Source organism: Lepidochelys kempii, chromosome 13, assembly GCF_965140265.1.
Source record: "Lepidochelys kempii isolate rLepKem1 chromosome 13, rLepKem1.hap2, whole genome shotgun sequence".
NCBI lineage: Eukaryota > Metazoa > Chordata > Testudines > Cheloniidae > Lepidochelys > Lepidochelys kempii.
This window is the reverse complement of record NC_133268.1, coordinates 17,399,975-17,416,025: the sequence shown is the minus strand read 5'-3', so window position 1 is coordinate 17,416,025 and position 16,051 is coordinate 17,399,975. Positions and strand designations below refer to the sequence as shown.

General features: G+C 41.0%; 1 protein-coding gene across 3 annotated transcripts in view; it reads left to right on the top strand.

Moving 5' to 3' along the window:
• ARFGEF2 (ARF guanine nucleotide exchange factor 2) overlaps positions 1-16,051 on the top strand; it is a 60,517-nt gene that overhangs the window by 20,110 nt on the left and 24,356 nt on the right. For all 3 annotated transcript variants that reach the window (XM_073309478.1, XM_073309479.1, XM_073309480.1), the window contains exons 4-18: positions 488-634; positions 1,532-1,711; positions 2,683-2,902; positions 3,819-3,890; positions 4,260-4,411; positions 6,260-6,390; positions 6,994-7,228; positions 7,520-7,619; positions 7,934-8,073; positions 10,530-10,638; positions 11,728-11,929; positions 13,270-13,381; positions 14,058-14,263; positions 15,310-15,394; positions 15,494-15,665. In XM_073309478.1, the coding sequence (XP_073165579.1) occupies positions 488-634; positions 1,532-1,711; positions 2,683-2,902; positions 3,819-3,890; positions 4,260-4,411; positions 6,260-6,390; positions 6,994-7,228; positions 7,520-7,619; positions 7,934-8,073; positions 10,530-10,638; positions 11,728-11,929; positions 13,270-13,381; positions 14,058-14,263; positions 15,310-15,394; positions 15,494-15,665 (2,263 nt within the window). The remainder of the gene's footprint in view (positions 1-487; positions 635-1,531; positions 1,712-2,682; positions 2,903-3,818; positions 3,891-4,259; positions 4,412-6,259; positions 6,391-6,993; positions 7,229-7,519; positions 7,620-7,933; positions 8,074-10,529; positions 10,639-11,727; positions 11,930-13,269; positions 13,382-14,057; positions 14,264-15,309; positions 15,395-15,493; positions 15,666-16,051) is intronic.

The following is a 16,051-nucleotide window of genomic DNA, read 5'->3' as shown; positions in this document are numbered from 1 at the left end:
CTGTTTCTAATAATTTAAAATGGGCTTTTTCAGGAATTTCACTGTTTAAGCAGACTTGGTCTTTCTGGGGTGTTAAAAATACCTCCAAAAACCAAAACTTGTTTGTTATAGCAGAAAATTTTGCTAATGCACATTTGTATTCTATTGACTATAATATGGACTGGCATGGAGTCCTTTTATGATGGCATTTTGTATCTACCTGCTCATTGCTGGTATAAAGCTTGCAAAGGAGACATTAGGCTGTTTAACTTGGAAAAATGTTTGGTTTCTTTAAAGCTTTAGTTGTCTGACATATGGACAATCCAAGCATACATATGACTCAGTCTGGTCTGGCTCATTTTTGTACTGTCAGCAAAGGTGAGCACTGTCTTGTAGGAGGCTGTAATCGGTTAGGAGAACCGTATACAAAAATCTTTCCCTGCGCTGTATTGCCCGTGTCTTGTAACTGACAGTGTGTAACGCTCTAATCTCTATTCTCTCCACTTAGAAACTCATTGCATATGGACATATCACTGGCAACGCTCCGGATAGCGGAGCTCCTGGAAAGCGCCTGATTGACCGGATAGTTGAGACCGTTTGCAATTGCTTTCAGGGTCCTCAAACAGATGAGGGAGTGCAGTTACAAATAATTAAGGTATTTCAGTTCGCTATTTTTTTAAGGTTCATTTTAGGGATTTTGTTTGCTTAATGGAAAACTTTTTCCATCTTGCATGTTGCACTGCAGCAATAGCATTCCTAAATCTGAAAGCCAGGGCCAAATGCTTCACCTGCTTACACTTCATGCAGTCTCATTGATTTCAATGGGGTTTTCAAAGGGTGTAAACTGGTGAGGAATGGGGACTATAAATCTATTTCTTTCGATAAAAATGAAAACAAATTGATCAGCAATTGCTTGAAACTATAAAATTAGAGGCATATATCAGTGGCTCAGTAGATATTAGTCCACCATACACTGTGCTCAGAAGATCTGACATGCTATAGTAGCATCACTAGTCTGGTTTTGGTCCAGGAATATTAGGGTATTGCAGGTGAGAGCAGAAGTTTGGTTGGTGGAGATCTAATAATTTGATGCCCAACTTCAAAGCTTCCCTTGGTCAGAGAAAGGAACCGGTGACTGATTGTGAAGGTGGAGAGAGTCCTTACTTTCATCACAATAGGTCGTCTTCGAGGCAAACATTGATGTACTTTTAAAATAACTGCATGGAATAGATCGTTCGATATCTCCAATCTCTTTACAAATTTCAGCTATAAAATTATAGGGTTAGAAGAGACTGTAAGGGTCATCTAGTCTAACCCCCTGCCAAAATGCAGGATTTGTTGTGTAAACTTCCTCCAATCTAATTTTGATTTCAAAGAAATAGTCTTATAAAGGTAGGTTGGAGTAGACGTGTGTATTCCATAACAAAGCCACAGCCTACTTATTTACCTGTGTAAATCTTCTAAAATATGGTTGTTCCTACTTATTTAGATTTCAATCTTCCTGTGTGTGTGTAATATATATTTATATATATATATATATATTTTTTTTTAGGCTCTTCTTACTGCTGTGACATCTCCATATATAGAAATTCATGAAGGAACCATCCTTCAGACTGTTAGAACCTGTTACAACATCTATCTAGCCAGTAAAAATCTCATTAATCAGACTACTGCCAAGGCTACCCTCACTCAGATGCTGAATGTTATTTTCACCCGGATGGAGAATCAAGCTGTATGTCATTATTGCTTTTACCAATCTATCGTCTTTAATATTTAGCCTTGAAAAATGAACTTACTACTCTTTTGTGTGCTGTTGTGATACAATATCTCTTGTTCTATAGTAAAGAAAATCAGGGACAAATTCTGATTTGAAATGTGTTACTGGTAAAAGAATTTGACTCTGTAACTTATGCTTAACAGAGCTGCGTAAAGAAATGGACACACAGTCTAGAATAAAGCTCCCTCCCCCTGACAACTACAAAAGGACTTTTTATTCTGGGTTTGCCCTTAGAGAAATTGTATGTTTTTAAATGTCAAGGAAACGCAGCTCTATTAATCTTTGCTAATCAAATACTGTACATGTAGGCATACTGTACAAATATTTGATTTGATCTTCAAAATAAAGCAATTCATTACACAAGCAAAGCATAGAAGAAACTGTAGACAAAGCAGATATAACTTTTATTAAACATGATTAGTGAATCAACTCAGTAACGTCAAGATTTGAAAGTAAGGGAAAAACAGGGATCAAATTTGAAGGGGGGTTATGTTTATGCAAAGCTAATCTGTCAAGTGTAATAAAGCAACTTGAATAAAATTTAAGATGAAAAATCCACAAAGCTTGTACCTAGAGCAGAAAGATTGGTTTCTAATTAAATCTAATAGCCATTAAAGCAGGGGTAGTGAATAGGCAGACCGAGGGCCAAATACAGACCACCAGATGCTTTTGAACAGATCCTGAAATCTTTTAATTTTCTTACCATTATTGGGTGGGTTTTTTTATTATTTTTCTTCTCTGGAGTCTGTACCTTGACCAAGAAATTTGGACCTGGACAAAAAATAATTGACTACCTCTGCCTTAAAGTGTGACCTTGTATACATTCTTGGTGTATTTCACTGTCTGATGCTTAAGTTATGTGTTCAGCTTCTCTTTGCTTTATTATAGGGTGTTTTTGGAGAAATAGTGTTTATCTTGTTTTTTAGATACAAGAGGCCAGAGAATTAGAAAAACCAAATCAACAAAAACCCCAGTCTCCCATGATTCAAGATGTGGTAGGATCTCCAAAGATTAATCTACTGCGACACAGCTCACAGGAAGGGAAACCCTCAACCCCTGAAAAAACAGACTTAACAAATGGCGAGCCTGAGAGAACTGAAAATGCAGATCAGAAACCAGAAAGAGATCTGACTCCTTCAGTCTCCGGTAAATAAGATAATGTTGCTTGTGCTGACTTACAGTAAAATGAGTTGCCCACAGAGGTAATTCTGAGTATGTCCCTATACATTCTTTAAACACCCATCTTTTTTAATGGCTCGTTAAATCATGAAAATAACACTGCCTTTCTTTTGGCAATCTGGTCTGCCTCCCCTCTCCTCCCTCCTATTCTCTACTTTGGAGCACTACCCAACATGGCTCTAATTTCTTGGTGTGAAAAAGCTTGATCATGTTAGGGACATTGTTGAAATGGGTGTGTAGTTCCCAAAAGTGCAAGTCTTACCTAGCTCTGTAACTGCCAAGACACATATTCTAGGCATTTACAGCATTTGTCTTGCAAACCTGTCAGTGAAAGTGGATAGATATCCTTGGGACTCAAACATTTTCTTTACCGAAGTGTAACCACTTTAAAATGAGTGAAATGTTAGTCTTAGACTACTTGGTAATATAAAATCTGTGTGTGCTGGGTTTTGACCTTGTTGTTTTCAGTTGTGGGGCAAATGGAGAAGGTGGGGTAAGGTGTCTAGAAACAACAGAGCTGAAGCTAGTTGAAAGTCCTTTGGGGGAACAAATAGTATGTGAACATCTACTTCAAAGATTTTCCTAATTCTACACACAATGGAGGTTGCAGAGGTAGCCTTAATTCTGGCATTTCTTAATCTTTGCTTGACTTTCATACTTAATGTTCTTTACTGTAGGGTTTTTTTGTTATATTTGGTAAAATAGTACTACTAACAAATTTTTGCTTAACTCAATAACATTTGACTGTAGAAAACAAAATGTAGTGTTACCTACATAGCGTGTGCGTTTGTGTGTATAAAATGCCTTTACAAGAAAACACTAAATTGCAGTATTCTTCTTACCTCCCCTGCAAAAAATCCTATTTCTTGGCATATTTAACCAGAGGAAACCACTGATGGAGGCAAGGAAATGGTTACAGCCATCCTGGAGGATGTGGTCATATCGGCTGTTAAAGGTAAAACTTCCATATGGGAAGAACCTTTCCCAAGTAAGTGTGTGTGTGTATGTATGTATGTATCTCCAACTTTTGCTTTGTGCTTTTAAAAGTATGGAATGCCTTTTTCCTTAAGAATTTATTTTGAGATCCACTGATGTTGTCAAGCACCTACTGAGGTCTGCAATAGGAACACTGTCAATATCCTCCCATGCATCACAGTAACCCTTCCTCTGGGTAAAGCTCCCTCTAGCCAATTAGTGCCGCTCTTGTCCATCAACCACAAGAGTGTCACCTGTGCACCCTAAGAATTTGTATAATGACATTGATATGTTAGTGAATTTATTATTGCAAGTATTTTATTTGGACTTTTTTTTTTTTTAATTTAAGTGGCTGAAGAAAAGCATGTTTTAGCTGAAATAGCTAGGCCTGCATCTGAATTAGAAGCAGTGGATCTTGCCCCTGATGGTGGTATTAATGAAAATGTACAAACGAATGGAATTCCAGATGACAGACAGTCTATCTCCTCCACGGATAATCTGGTAAAAACAAAAACCCCAGACTCTTGAAGATTGCAAATGTCTTTTTGGGGAAAAGATAAATCAGAATGTGTGCAAAAGGACAGCATTTGGTATTTAAAATTAGGTGTGGAACAGTATGTTCTTAAGTTTTGCTTTGCTAACTGAAAGTTTGCATTATAAGAGCATGAAAATAAGATCAGGTTGCATTGTTTTCATATGAGTGCTGTGGTCTGAATAGTGATAAAATAGCCGCCTTCCTGAATGCCTGTAGATATTAGTGTATCTACATAGTTAGTCTGTCTCAATACCTGGATCTAGTGGCTTTCAGTTTTTCATTTGAAAGTTTGGAATTACTTCTTTTTGATGGGTAACTTGGAAAAACAACCCTTTAAGATTTATGATGAGTTAAAAGGGGCTGTAAAAATAAAAACTATTAAGTGCCCTAGTTATATTACTAGCATCTTAGGTTTGTCTAAATGAACACGTAGTTCGTGTCAGCCTGGACTGTAAATATACCACTCACTAGTTTGCCATGCAGTGTCCATGTAGACCCTAGTGGCCCACACTAAAAGTTCCCTAGTGTGCTCTGATCTACTTAGGGAACATTCAGTGCACAGCAGGAGAGTCCACACAGACACTTAGGCCTGGTCTACACTCCGAGGTTAGATCAGGTTTAGCCGCATTAGGTCGATTTTTATAATGAATGTGTCTACACAACCAACCCCGTTCCACCAACCTGAAGGGCTCTTAAAAATGACTGCTGTACTCCTCCCCGACGAGGGGAGTAGCGCTAAAATCGACCTTCCTGGGTTGAATTTGGGGTACTGTAGACACAGCGCTGTGCAATTAGATGGTATTGGCCTCTGGGAGCTATCCCAGAGTGCTCCAATGTGGCCGCTCTGGACAGCACTTTCAATTCCGATGCACTAGCTAGGTACACAGGAAAAGCACCGGGAACTTCTGAATTTCATTTCCTGTTTGGTCAGTGTGGCGAGCTCAGCAGAACAGGTGACCATGCAGTCCCAGAATCATAAACGAGCTCCAGCATGGAGCGAATAGGAGACACTCAATCTGATTGCTCTATGGGGAGAAGAATCTGTCCAGGCAGAACTCCGTGCTATGGTGTCTGCACAGATTACGGCGTGAAATGATTGTTTGCCATTGCTTTCAAGGAGGGAGGGAGGGGAGACTGACGACATACCCAAAACCACCTGCGATAATTTTTTTGCCCCATTAGGCACTGGGAGCTTAACCCAGAATTCCAATGGGCAGTGGGGACTGTGGGATAGCTACCCACAGTTCACCACTCTGAGTCGATTATAGCCACGGTACTGAGGACGCACTCTGCTGACCTGATGCACTTAGTGGGGATATGCGCGATTGACTGTATAAAATCGGTTACTAAAGATCGACTTCTATAAAAGCGACCTAATTTCATAGTGTAGACATGCCCTTAGTGCACAGCCAGCTAGTCAGAGTAGTTTTAGGCCCCAGTTTGCCACAAACTAAGTATTTATATAGCCAAACCCTTAGATTATTGAAACAGAGTTGAAAAAAATCTAATTTACTCTGTTTGCGTGGTATTTTACATTTTTCACACTAGACAGTGTAAACAAATTAGTTTCACTTTTGGGTTTTCTTCCACCATGATGCTGCTTTGATTATGAACACTGCATACAGATGACTTTGTTCTTTAACCACAGATTCCACTAGAACTTAAAAATAAATCATTGCATTCCTGCTAGCTTGGGTAAAGATGACTTTTGCTGAACTTAAATTTGTGGCTAAACTTGGCTTTATGGTGACTCATTTTTTCGCCTTATCAGTTTTTGTAATGAAGATTTGATGTGGTGGTTCTTTGTTCATTAGGAAATGGATGTACCTGGATCCCAGTCAGCTGCCAAATTCTCCCATATCCTGCAGAAGGATGCTTTCCTTGTGTTCCGGTCACTGTGCAAGCTTTCAATGAAACCGCTTGGTGATGGACCACCAGATCCCAAGTAATGAGATTATATTTACTGAGTTGTATGCTCTCCAGATAACTATTTTTAGGAACAAAGGGAAACAGATTGTCTAGGTACTTCATAGTACAGTCTTGGTCATCCAGATCTCCGAGTTACTCCCCTGTTTTGAATACGTTCAGAGATCTTTTTGCATTGAAAATTCCCTGTATGCATACCTTCTTACTTGGATAAACCAAATAGCAGAGGGATACAGTACTGCAGGAAACCATTAGACTGTAGTTCATGTGGTCTCAACAAAAGTTGCCTTAGCTGTAATATCTCTGCAGTTCTGTAGAAAGAACATTTTACTCCTTCTGCAGTTTGAATCCTATGCTTTTATGCAACCAGTAGGACTATCTGACCCCATCCCATGGGTTGCAGGCATCTAATATTCTCTTGAAGGAGAAGAATCTCCAAGGTAAGAAGGTTGCTCTTCCCTAGCATTTTCGGCGGAGAAGTCAAGCAAGCTGTTACTCTGAAATCAACTGAGCTAGTGCTCATTTCGCTTGGCCTCAAGAGTCACTGTGACTATGTGCGCACGCATGTGTGAGATGAAAGTAACCTATTTTTTTAACGATAGTCTTCTGCTTTCTTCCCCAGATCCCATGAGTTGCGTTCTAAGATCGTGTCCCTCCAGCTGCTTCTCTCAGTATTACAGAATGCTGGTGGAGTATTCAGGACACATGAAATGTTCATCAATGCAATCAAGCAATATCTCTGTGTAGCGTTATCTAAAAACGGGGTCTCTTCTGTTCCTGATGTCTTTGAGCTGTCTCTTGCCATCTTTCTCACACTGCTTTCAAACTTTAAGACCCATCTAAAAATGCAGATTGAGGTAAGCATGCTTTATCTTCATTTTACGTACAAAGTGTTCTGTTAACTCAGTACATTTTACTACTAATGCAATGCAAAGCAAAGCACAATACTTTAAAAATTACTGCTTCAAAATATTGCTTTTTTTTCACCTTGAAGTACTATCTCCTTTACAGATTGGACATGCATGAGATGAAGACTCTCTTCCAAGTGAAATTACTGCGTACAAATGAATATGCTCATTTAGCATGTTTTTTAAAATTCTTCTGTAGAAAACTACAGACATGTCTTTTGTCTCATTTGCTGTGCACAGGTGTTTTTCAAAGAGATCTTCCTGAATATTTTGGAGACCTCCTCAAGTTCTTTTGAGCACAAATGGATGGTGATTCAGACCTTGACTAGAATTTGTGCAGGTATTTAGTTATAAAAGTTACCTTTTCTTCACAATGTAGAAATAACTTTCCTTGTGGTTTGACAATGATCTGGAAATACTGAAGGCAGCTAATGTCAGAGTAGTGGTAGCTTTAAGTGTGTGTCCTTGGAGAAGTATCTGTCTTTTAATTCAAGATTTTTTTTTAATCAAGAAATGATGCATAAAATAACTGTGCTCTGATATCATGGTGATGAGCATGTTTTAAAAAACATACTTAGGTTCTTTCCAGCTATTTTTTTTTTTAAAAGTTCTAGATCTTTGAATTCTAATATTCTGATTTTTCTCATTTTTAAGATGCTCAGTGTGTGGTGGATATTTATGTTAACTACGACTGTGATTTAAACGCTGCTAATATTTTTGAACGCCTTGTAAATGACTTGTCTAAAATCGCTCAGGGACGGAGTGGACATGAGTTGGGAATGACACCTCTGCAGGTAAGAGCAACAACATTGGAAATTACACTATAGGTCTGTTTTTCCCTTCAGTGCCGCCTCCTTTAAATAATGAGTACCACTTAGTTCAGGGGTGGGCAGAATACGGCCCACGGGCTGGATCTGGTCTGCCAACTGTTTTAATCTAGCCCTCGAGCTTCTGCTGGGGAGCAAGGTGGGGGGCGCTCCATGTGGCTCCCGGAAGCAGCAGCATGGCCCCTCTCCAGCTCCTGTGCATAGGGGCAACCAGGAGGCTCTGCTCTGCACTCTGCCCCCACCCCAAGTGCCCCCCTGTAGCTCCCATTGGCCAGGAGTCACACCCAATGGGAGCTGCGGAGGCGATGCCTGCAGACAGGGCAGCATGCAGAGCTGCCTGGCTGCACCTCCACGTAGGAGCCAGTGGTGGGACATGCCGCTGCTTCCGGGAGTTGCTTGAGGTAAGTGCCGCTTGGAGCCTGCACTTCTGATCCCCCTCCTGCCCTCCGAACCCCTCGATCCCAGCCCGGAGCACCCTCCTGCACCTCCAGCCGGAGGCAGCACCCGTTCTCGCACCCCAATCCCCTGCCCCAGCCCTGATTCCCCCTCCCGCCCTCCGAACCCTTTGGTTCCAGTCTGGAGCACCCTCCTACACCCCAAACTCCGCACCCTCAGCCGGAGCCCCCTCCTGCACCCTGAACTCCTCATTTCTGGCCCCACCCTGGAGCCCACATCCCCAACCAGAGCTCTCACCCCCTCCCATACCCCATCCCCAATTTTGTGAGCATTCGTGGCTTGCTATACAACTTCTGTTCCCAGATGTGGCCCTTGGACCAAAAAGTTTGCCCACCCCGACTTAGTATACGCTTGTATAGTGTGCAACGCAGCTACAGTTGGTTTTATTGAGAGTCACCGATGACTGTCACCGGGGAGGTAGTCCTATTGTTTCATCTCCTAGTGAATTTAGTTGGTTGAGTGCCCAATGATGATACTATATTATACATGTTCAGGCCACTCTTTTTGTTGGGGGTGCTAAGGGAGAGTTAACGCTTCCGTGATGTGAGGCTTCTCCCTACTTCATCACTCATGTGATTTGAGTCATCTGATTTCCTTCTGCGGCTTACCCCGAGAGCAGTAACATTCTGCGTTACAGTACTTGCATTGTGTGGAGTCCATGGCTTTGACATCACCTCTTCATCACAAGCTGTGTTTTTTCCTCTTTAAAATGGCACTCTCCCAGCCATAGATAATGATGGGGCATAACAATCATTCTTCAGCAAGTGCAAAACTATCCTTCCAATATTGACCCTGAGCTATGGTAACCTATTTCTTGCTAACAGTAGTGCTGAAAGCAAATTATAGGGACCGGTCATTGGCATTCTTCACCTTGGAGCTGAACACACCTCTCCCCCACAGTCACAGGTTCATTAACACTATCCCCCTGCAAACCCCTTGTTGGCCAGGGAATGAAACTGACTGAGGATTTATAGCTTGATTACCTGCCTGTCAAGGTAATGCAGTGCAGCTTACTGGGATGCACCTATTTGCTTTTATTTGGAGAAGGTCTGAATTGTAAATCCTTTCACAGCTATTAGTAGAGGCGTTTAGAAAATATGAATGTTGCTTACAACAATATTTCTTGCAATTACAAGGATTAAAAATTGGTGATCCATGATCCAGGACTTACTATAAACAGACCTGGGCCAATATCAATAAAACATTGCTAGATCAAAGAACTGAAGTAACTCTGTGTTCCTGCCCTAATGACATTCTTGCCTTAGGCCTGCTCTACATTACGGGGGGATCGAGCTAAGTTACACAACTTCAACTGCATGAATAACGTAGCTGAAGTTGACGTACCTTAGATCTACTTACTGTGGTAAGTTGATGGCCGACGCTCTCCCGTCAGCTCTGCCTGTGCCTGTCACCCTAGTGGAGTACCGGAGTTGACAAGAGAACCCTCAGCGGTCAGTTTATCATGTCTAGACTAGACGCGATAAATCGACACCCCCCCCCCCCCCCCGGATTGATTGCTGCCTGTTGATCCAGTGGGTAATGTAGACAAGCCCTGAGTCTCTTCTCCCATTCTTTGGAAGTCCTGGTAACAGCAGGTAAACTGTCCACTTTACCCCTGGAAACACTGCTTTATCAATAGTTGCATATAATATGGCTCTCCAACTGAAAATACTAAAACTGTTTCAAACTGGAAAAAAACCCCACAAGCTGTCATTACTGGTGTCTAAAGCCAACAGTAGTGCTGTACATCAGAACAGCTCTTCTCTACTATTAAGTCTCTCTGAGGTGAGTTCGTTTCTTAAGATTTTACAGGTGTGATTTAACGAGAGAGAGAATTTGTTGGCTTGTTCTCTTCCTGCTTTAGATGTACTTTGTCTCAGCACAGGACTTCTAAATTTTAGTATCTAGGACTTGACCTGTCCAGTACAATGTGATTGATTTTTTTTTTCCTTATTTCTTTTCTGCAGGAACTCAGTCTGCGGAAAAAAGGTCTTGAATGTTTGGTTTCTATTTTAAAGTGCATGGTCGAATGGAGCAAAGACCTGTATGTGAACCCTAACCATCAGGCCAGTCTTGGTGAGATTTCCCCTCCACCCCCCAACAGTAGAACAATGCATTAAAATGTGGATGTGTCTCCAGCAAATAAATATATCTAACTTTTTATGTACACCTTGTTGCTGCTGTTATAACACTAGCTAGCGTGTGTGTAGTTTTTTTCCCATGGGAAACAAATAGAGGTGCCTGCCCTGAAGAGCATACAATCTAGATAATGGACTGACCAAAGACTCTGAATGAGGAGGATGTGGAAACAGAGAGCATTGGTTACAGAAATAGGATTTTGTGGCTATTTGCTTAAGCATAAAGTTCTATTTCAGTAACCCATGTCCTCCTTCCTCTGCTTTCCATTCCTGGTGTGTGATCCTCACTTCTGTGGCAGATCCACTGACAGGGTTATAAGCTCCTTGAGACATAGGTGTGGTTTAAAAAAAAAGCTAGTGAAACTTGTGGAAGCTTTAAGATTAAAAATACAATGTACCTGGTAGACTGAGGAATATCAAAGCTTTATGAAAAGTAAAGTGTCTTGTCTACAAACTGATAATTCACAGTGAACATGGGGAAAGATGCCTGTTTACAGATATTTCTTTTTCTGTTTAAAAGCTGAGGTTCTAGGAGTTGATCAGGAGACTGAACAGGATAATTCTTATGTGCACTAGTAGTGTGTGTAGGCCCCAGGAATTCAATAGATTTTTTTTTTTTTTTTTTAAAACCACACACGAGGTGGGGCCCTCATATTGAGGAGTGTGCTGGCCAGCTCTCCCCCGATCACTTAGGTGGTGAAACTGGTGCTATTCTAAGTAGCAATAGCTGTTCTGCACCCTGTACACCATTCTTCACTAGGCGGAGGAGCCGAGATCTTTCCTCCACTCTTCTCCCTCACTGCTTTGGGAAAGTAGCGTGAGGCATAAGATATCCCTAATGATTAAATGTTTGGTGGCTGTTTGCTGGAGAGAGCGGGGTCTGGCAAGGAGGAGGATTGGATGGCTTAAGAGGATTGTGGGTGAAGCGTGTGTGTGTGTGCATGCGTGTTCAAATGCTCCTTGGGGGCACGTTGGCTTTTCTCACTAATCCATTTTTATGCTTCTTGTACTCTTCACCTGCATACAGGTCCAGATAGGCCTTCAGATCAGGAAATGGGTGAAGGTAAATGTTTGGAAACTGGAAGAAGACGGAGTAGTGTGAGTTCCTTGGATTCGACTGTGTCCTCAGGGATTGGAAGCATTGGCATCCAGACTGCTGTCCCTGATGATCCTGAGCAATTTGAGGTCATCAAGCAACAAAAAGAGATAATTGAACATGGCATAGAATTGTAAGTGGATTGGCAAGGAAATAAAGGCTAATTAGTGTGAGTGTTGGCTGCATTTTCATTGTTTCTGATGTAGTCACTATGTATTCTAGGAACCGTGTTTGTTCAGTTTAAAGGGGCAGTTGTCATATTAAAGTAGCACTGACAACTAAAAATTACACTTCCTTCTGAAAACCTTAGCTTGTGTCAGGAGTAAACAAACTCCTGAGGGTATGCCTGCGGCTGACCTGGGTCAGCTGACTTGGCCTTCCAGGATAAAAATTGTGGTGCAGATGTTTTGGGCTCAGGCTGGAGCCCGAGCTTTGAGATCAACCCCCCTCGCAGGTGTCGGAGCCAAAGCTCTAGCCTGAGCCTGAATGTCTACACTGCAGTTTTTAGCCTTGCAGCCCGAGCCCCGTGTGCCTGAGTCAATTGATCTGGGTTCTGAGACTTTGCACGAAGACTTTGTTTTTTATTGCAGTCCCCGAAGTCTACTGTAAATAAAAGGAATTGGGGGTGGGGGATGATCATGTTCACTCTGTGCTCTTGACACAACTTTGTGGTGGTCTCCTTTTAGACTGACTCAGCCACAAAGGAGGGGAGACCTTTTTTAAAGAAAATGTGATTGTAAATTACTAATTGGTTTGGAGCAGGTATAATATCAGACTGCTCTTTAATTCAAAAAATGGTTAGACTTCAAGTTGGCAATAACACTTTCAAATTCCTATATTTAAAAATCCTTCTTGGTTGTATTACTAATAATAAATGAAAACTGAATTCTGCAAGTGCTTTTGCCTTTCGTGTGGGTCTGTCTTTTACTCACACTCACACTCACACCTGGGAGAATAAAATGATTGGTCCAATTACATTTGTTTTCTAATCACTTAAAGTTAAATTATACTGGGTATTTGCTATGCTTCAAATGCTGTAGAAGAGTGTTCCTTTTAAAAACATCCAAACACGCACACAAACCTCCTTAGAACTGTTTTGTTTTTATGAAAAAGCTTCTATTAATAGCATTTGGAAAAATCAGGTTTTTATTAAACCTAAATTATCTTGACATCCTTAATTCTAAAAGGGTGGTCTTTGAATATACCACATAATACACAGGATGGGATGTCTAGTGTTACCTAGCTAATGCATTAACTCTCTCCTCCCCCTCCCCTCAAATTTCTGAATGTCTTTTCTTAACTATGCACCTTTAAGGTAGAAGTAACATGATTTTTAAATACCTTCCTTTTATAAGGGCTCTGCATATGCAAGTAAACTTTATGCACCATAGTGTATTGGGAAATGATATTCCAGGTGTAAGCTATAGCTTTTCTGCCTTTTTTTTTTTTTTAATATTCTGTCTATATGAATAGATTTAACAAAAAGTCAAAAAGAGGAATACAGTATCTTCAAGAACAGGGCATGCTTGGCACCACAACAGAAGACGTTGCACAGTTTCTGCACCAAGAAGAACGTCTGTGTTTTGTAAGACTGAATGCTACTTAAGCGATTAATTTGTGTTACAAAGATATTCCTTCCCCAGCAATTCAGCTGTTGCTTCTTTCATATTCCATGCCACCTTACTTTAACTACCTTTTATGGTAGAGAATCTAATGAAGGTTCTCCACTCCCTCCCCCTAGGTTAATCTCAAACCACTACCACACAGTGGTGTTGGAACATTTTTAATAGTGGGGGCGCTGAAAGCCAGTCGTCCGTCCTCCCCGCCCCGCTGAGGCCGGGAGCAAAGCCCCGGGCGTCCATGCCTGTGCGCCACTACTCCCAATTTACATACTACTTTTAGGCCCTTTGCAGAACCTTTCTTTTGGCAATGGGGGGGACTGGGTGGGATTCCCTTCATGCCTATTAATGCTGCTTTTTAGATTGACCAGAAGCGTGAGCTGGCCTCTTACTGGAGCCGGTTATTTGACAGCATTGATGTCCAAAGGTGGTGCTAATGACACTTAATGGAACGTTGGGACAGTTGAGCAGACTCCGCCTTCCATTTCCAGTAGTGGCTCTGCTTGTCATGAGCAGCATACCAGCCTTCTGAGGAAATTGACTGCAGTGCAACTGTTATACTGTAAATTCACTGAAATATAAAAGGGAGAAGATACAGTTAATTTGATACGTAATATTCATAACTGTCTCTCTTGTGTTTAGACCCAAGTTGGAGAATTTCTAGGGGAGAGCAGCAGGTTTAACAAGGAGGTGATGTATGCCTACGTAGACCAGCTTGATTTCTGTGGGAAAGACTTTGTCTCTGCTCTACGGATATTTCTGGAAGGCTTCCGGTTGCCAGGCGAAGCCCAGAAGATTGATAGATTAATGGAGAAGTTTGCCGCTAGATACATTGAATGCAACCAAGGGTAACTTGAAACATAATATTGGATAAACTGTCTTAGGAATGGTCACCTTGTTGGCAGCCTTAGGAAATAAAGTAAGGCTTGACTCATGTTTGCCCCACAACGGCAAGGCACGTTGCAGGGATGTGTGGGGCAGATTTTGTTGCTGCTGTCTATGCTATACCCTGTTCCGTAGCTAAATGGAAGACCCATGGGATGTTCCTGTAAGTAGCTGCTAAATCATCATGAAGTCTTGCAGGGTAGGTGTGGCGGTACTGGCTCTTCAGAGAACACTTTCTGACAGGTGCATAGGATCTAATTGAGCAAGAATTGCTGAGTGCTTCAGATACTGCATATTCTGTTTATCCATGTTGTACGTAATCAGTTCAACAAAATCAAAGTTTTTTGTGAGCCTTAATTGTTAGTGGAAGCTTAAAAATCTGGTTTGGTTTGTGTCTCTGTGTAATGAGGCGTTTTCCCACTTGCCTTCAACCAGTCAGAAAATGTGCATGGATGGGCCAATTTGTGATGATACAGACCATTTTACTCTAAACCAAATTTGAAAATGCAATTCTTGCTTGAAAACTTTGACACTGTCTGCTTAAGAATCTATCCTTAACGAATTTCCACTCCCCAGATCAATCTCACATCACTGTTTTAATAAAAATGAGTATATTTAGAAAGGAAACCTTGATGTGAGTGAATGATACAGTAGTGGATAAATCTTATTCTAATTGCTTGTTGAAAACAGTGGAAGAACATGCAAGAATAGTAAGGAATAGCATTTTTTTTTAAATGTCTTTTTCTGTAATCTTGTAAATGTGTGGCTTCTTCACAAATTCTTCCCTTTCCCCTTCGTTGGCCTTGCTGTAGCTTTCAGTACATATTAAGCAGTAGCTGGGCTAATTTTAAACGTCTTTTAATATAAAAGGCTAAAGTATGAGATTCCTTGTCAGGTTTTACTTTGTCAGGAGTGTGTAATGCTTCTGAACTGCACCTCTTCCCTGGATGTGCAGAGAGAGCTAATGGATTGAGGATCTAGATCTCTAAAATGTGTTTCTCTGTTTCAGGCAAACCCTATTTGCTAGTGCTGACACTGCATATGTTTTAGCGTACTCTATTATAATGCTGACTACAGACTTGCACAGTCCCCAGGTAGGAAAAAATCACTATAGAACTGTTACAAGTGCTCTTCTCTAGAACTTGTTCTCAAAATTTGACACCTGAGTTTTTATCCTTCTCACCTGCTTAAAGGTAAAGAATAAAATGACAAAAGAGCAATATATTAAAATGAATCGAGGTATCAATGACAGTAAAGACCTGCCGGAAGAGTATCTGTCCACTATCTATGAAGAAATAGAAGGGAAAAAAATTGCAATGAAAGAGACAAAAGAATATGCAATTACAACTAAATCTACTAAGCCAAGTAAGATTTAATTAGAAACTCAATATAATGCGCCGAGTTTTTTTTAATAGTATCTCGTATTCAAGGATTAACATTATAAAATGCTTTAATTCAGCTTTGCCAACACTTGTGTGAATTACACAAAGGCTATCTGGGGCCCACTTCATCCAATGTTGAAACATGGCCACTGGTATGTGGCCACTTCCATCTAAGAGCATGTGGCATGACTAGACACAGTTGAGGAGGAGAAGTGAAAAATACTGTAGCTATTTGAAAAAGAAGAGGGACTTAAGGGGAGCAGAATGTAATAATCTTTGGCACTTGGAGAAAAGAGCTGACAGTCGTCCTCTTCAGAGTTTTATGCAACTATCTCATGTTGTGCCATGTTTAACAATGGTACCTCATAG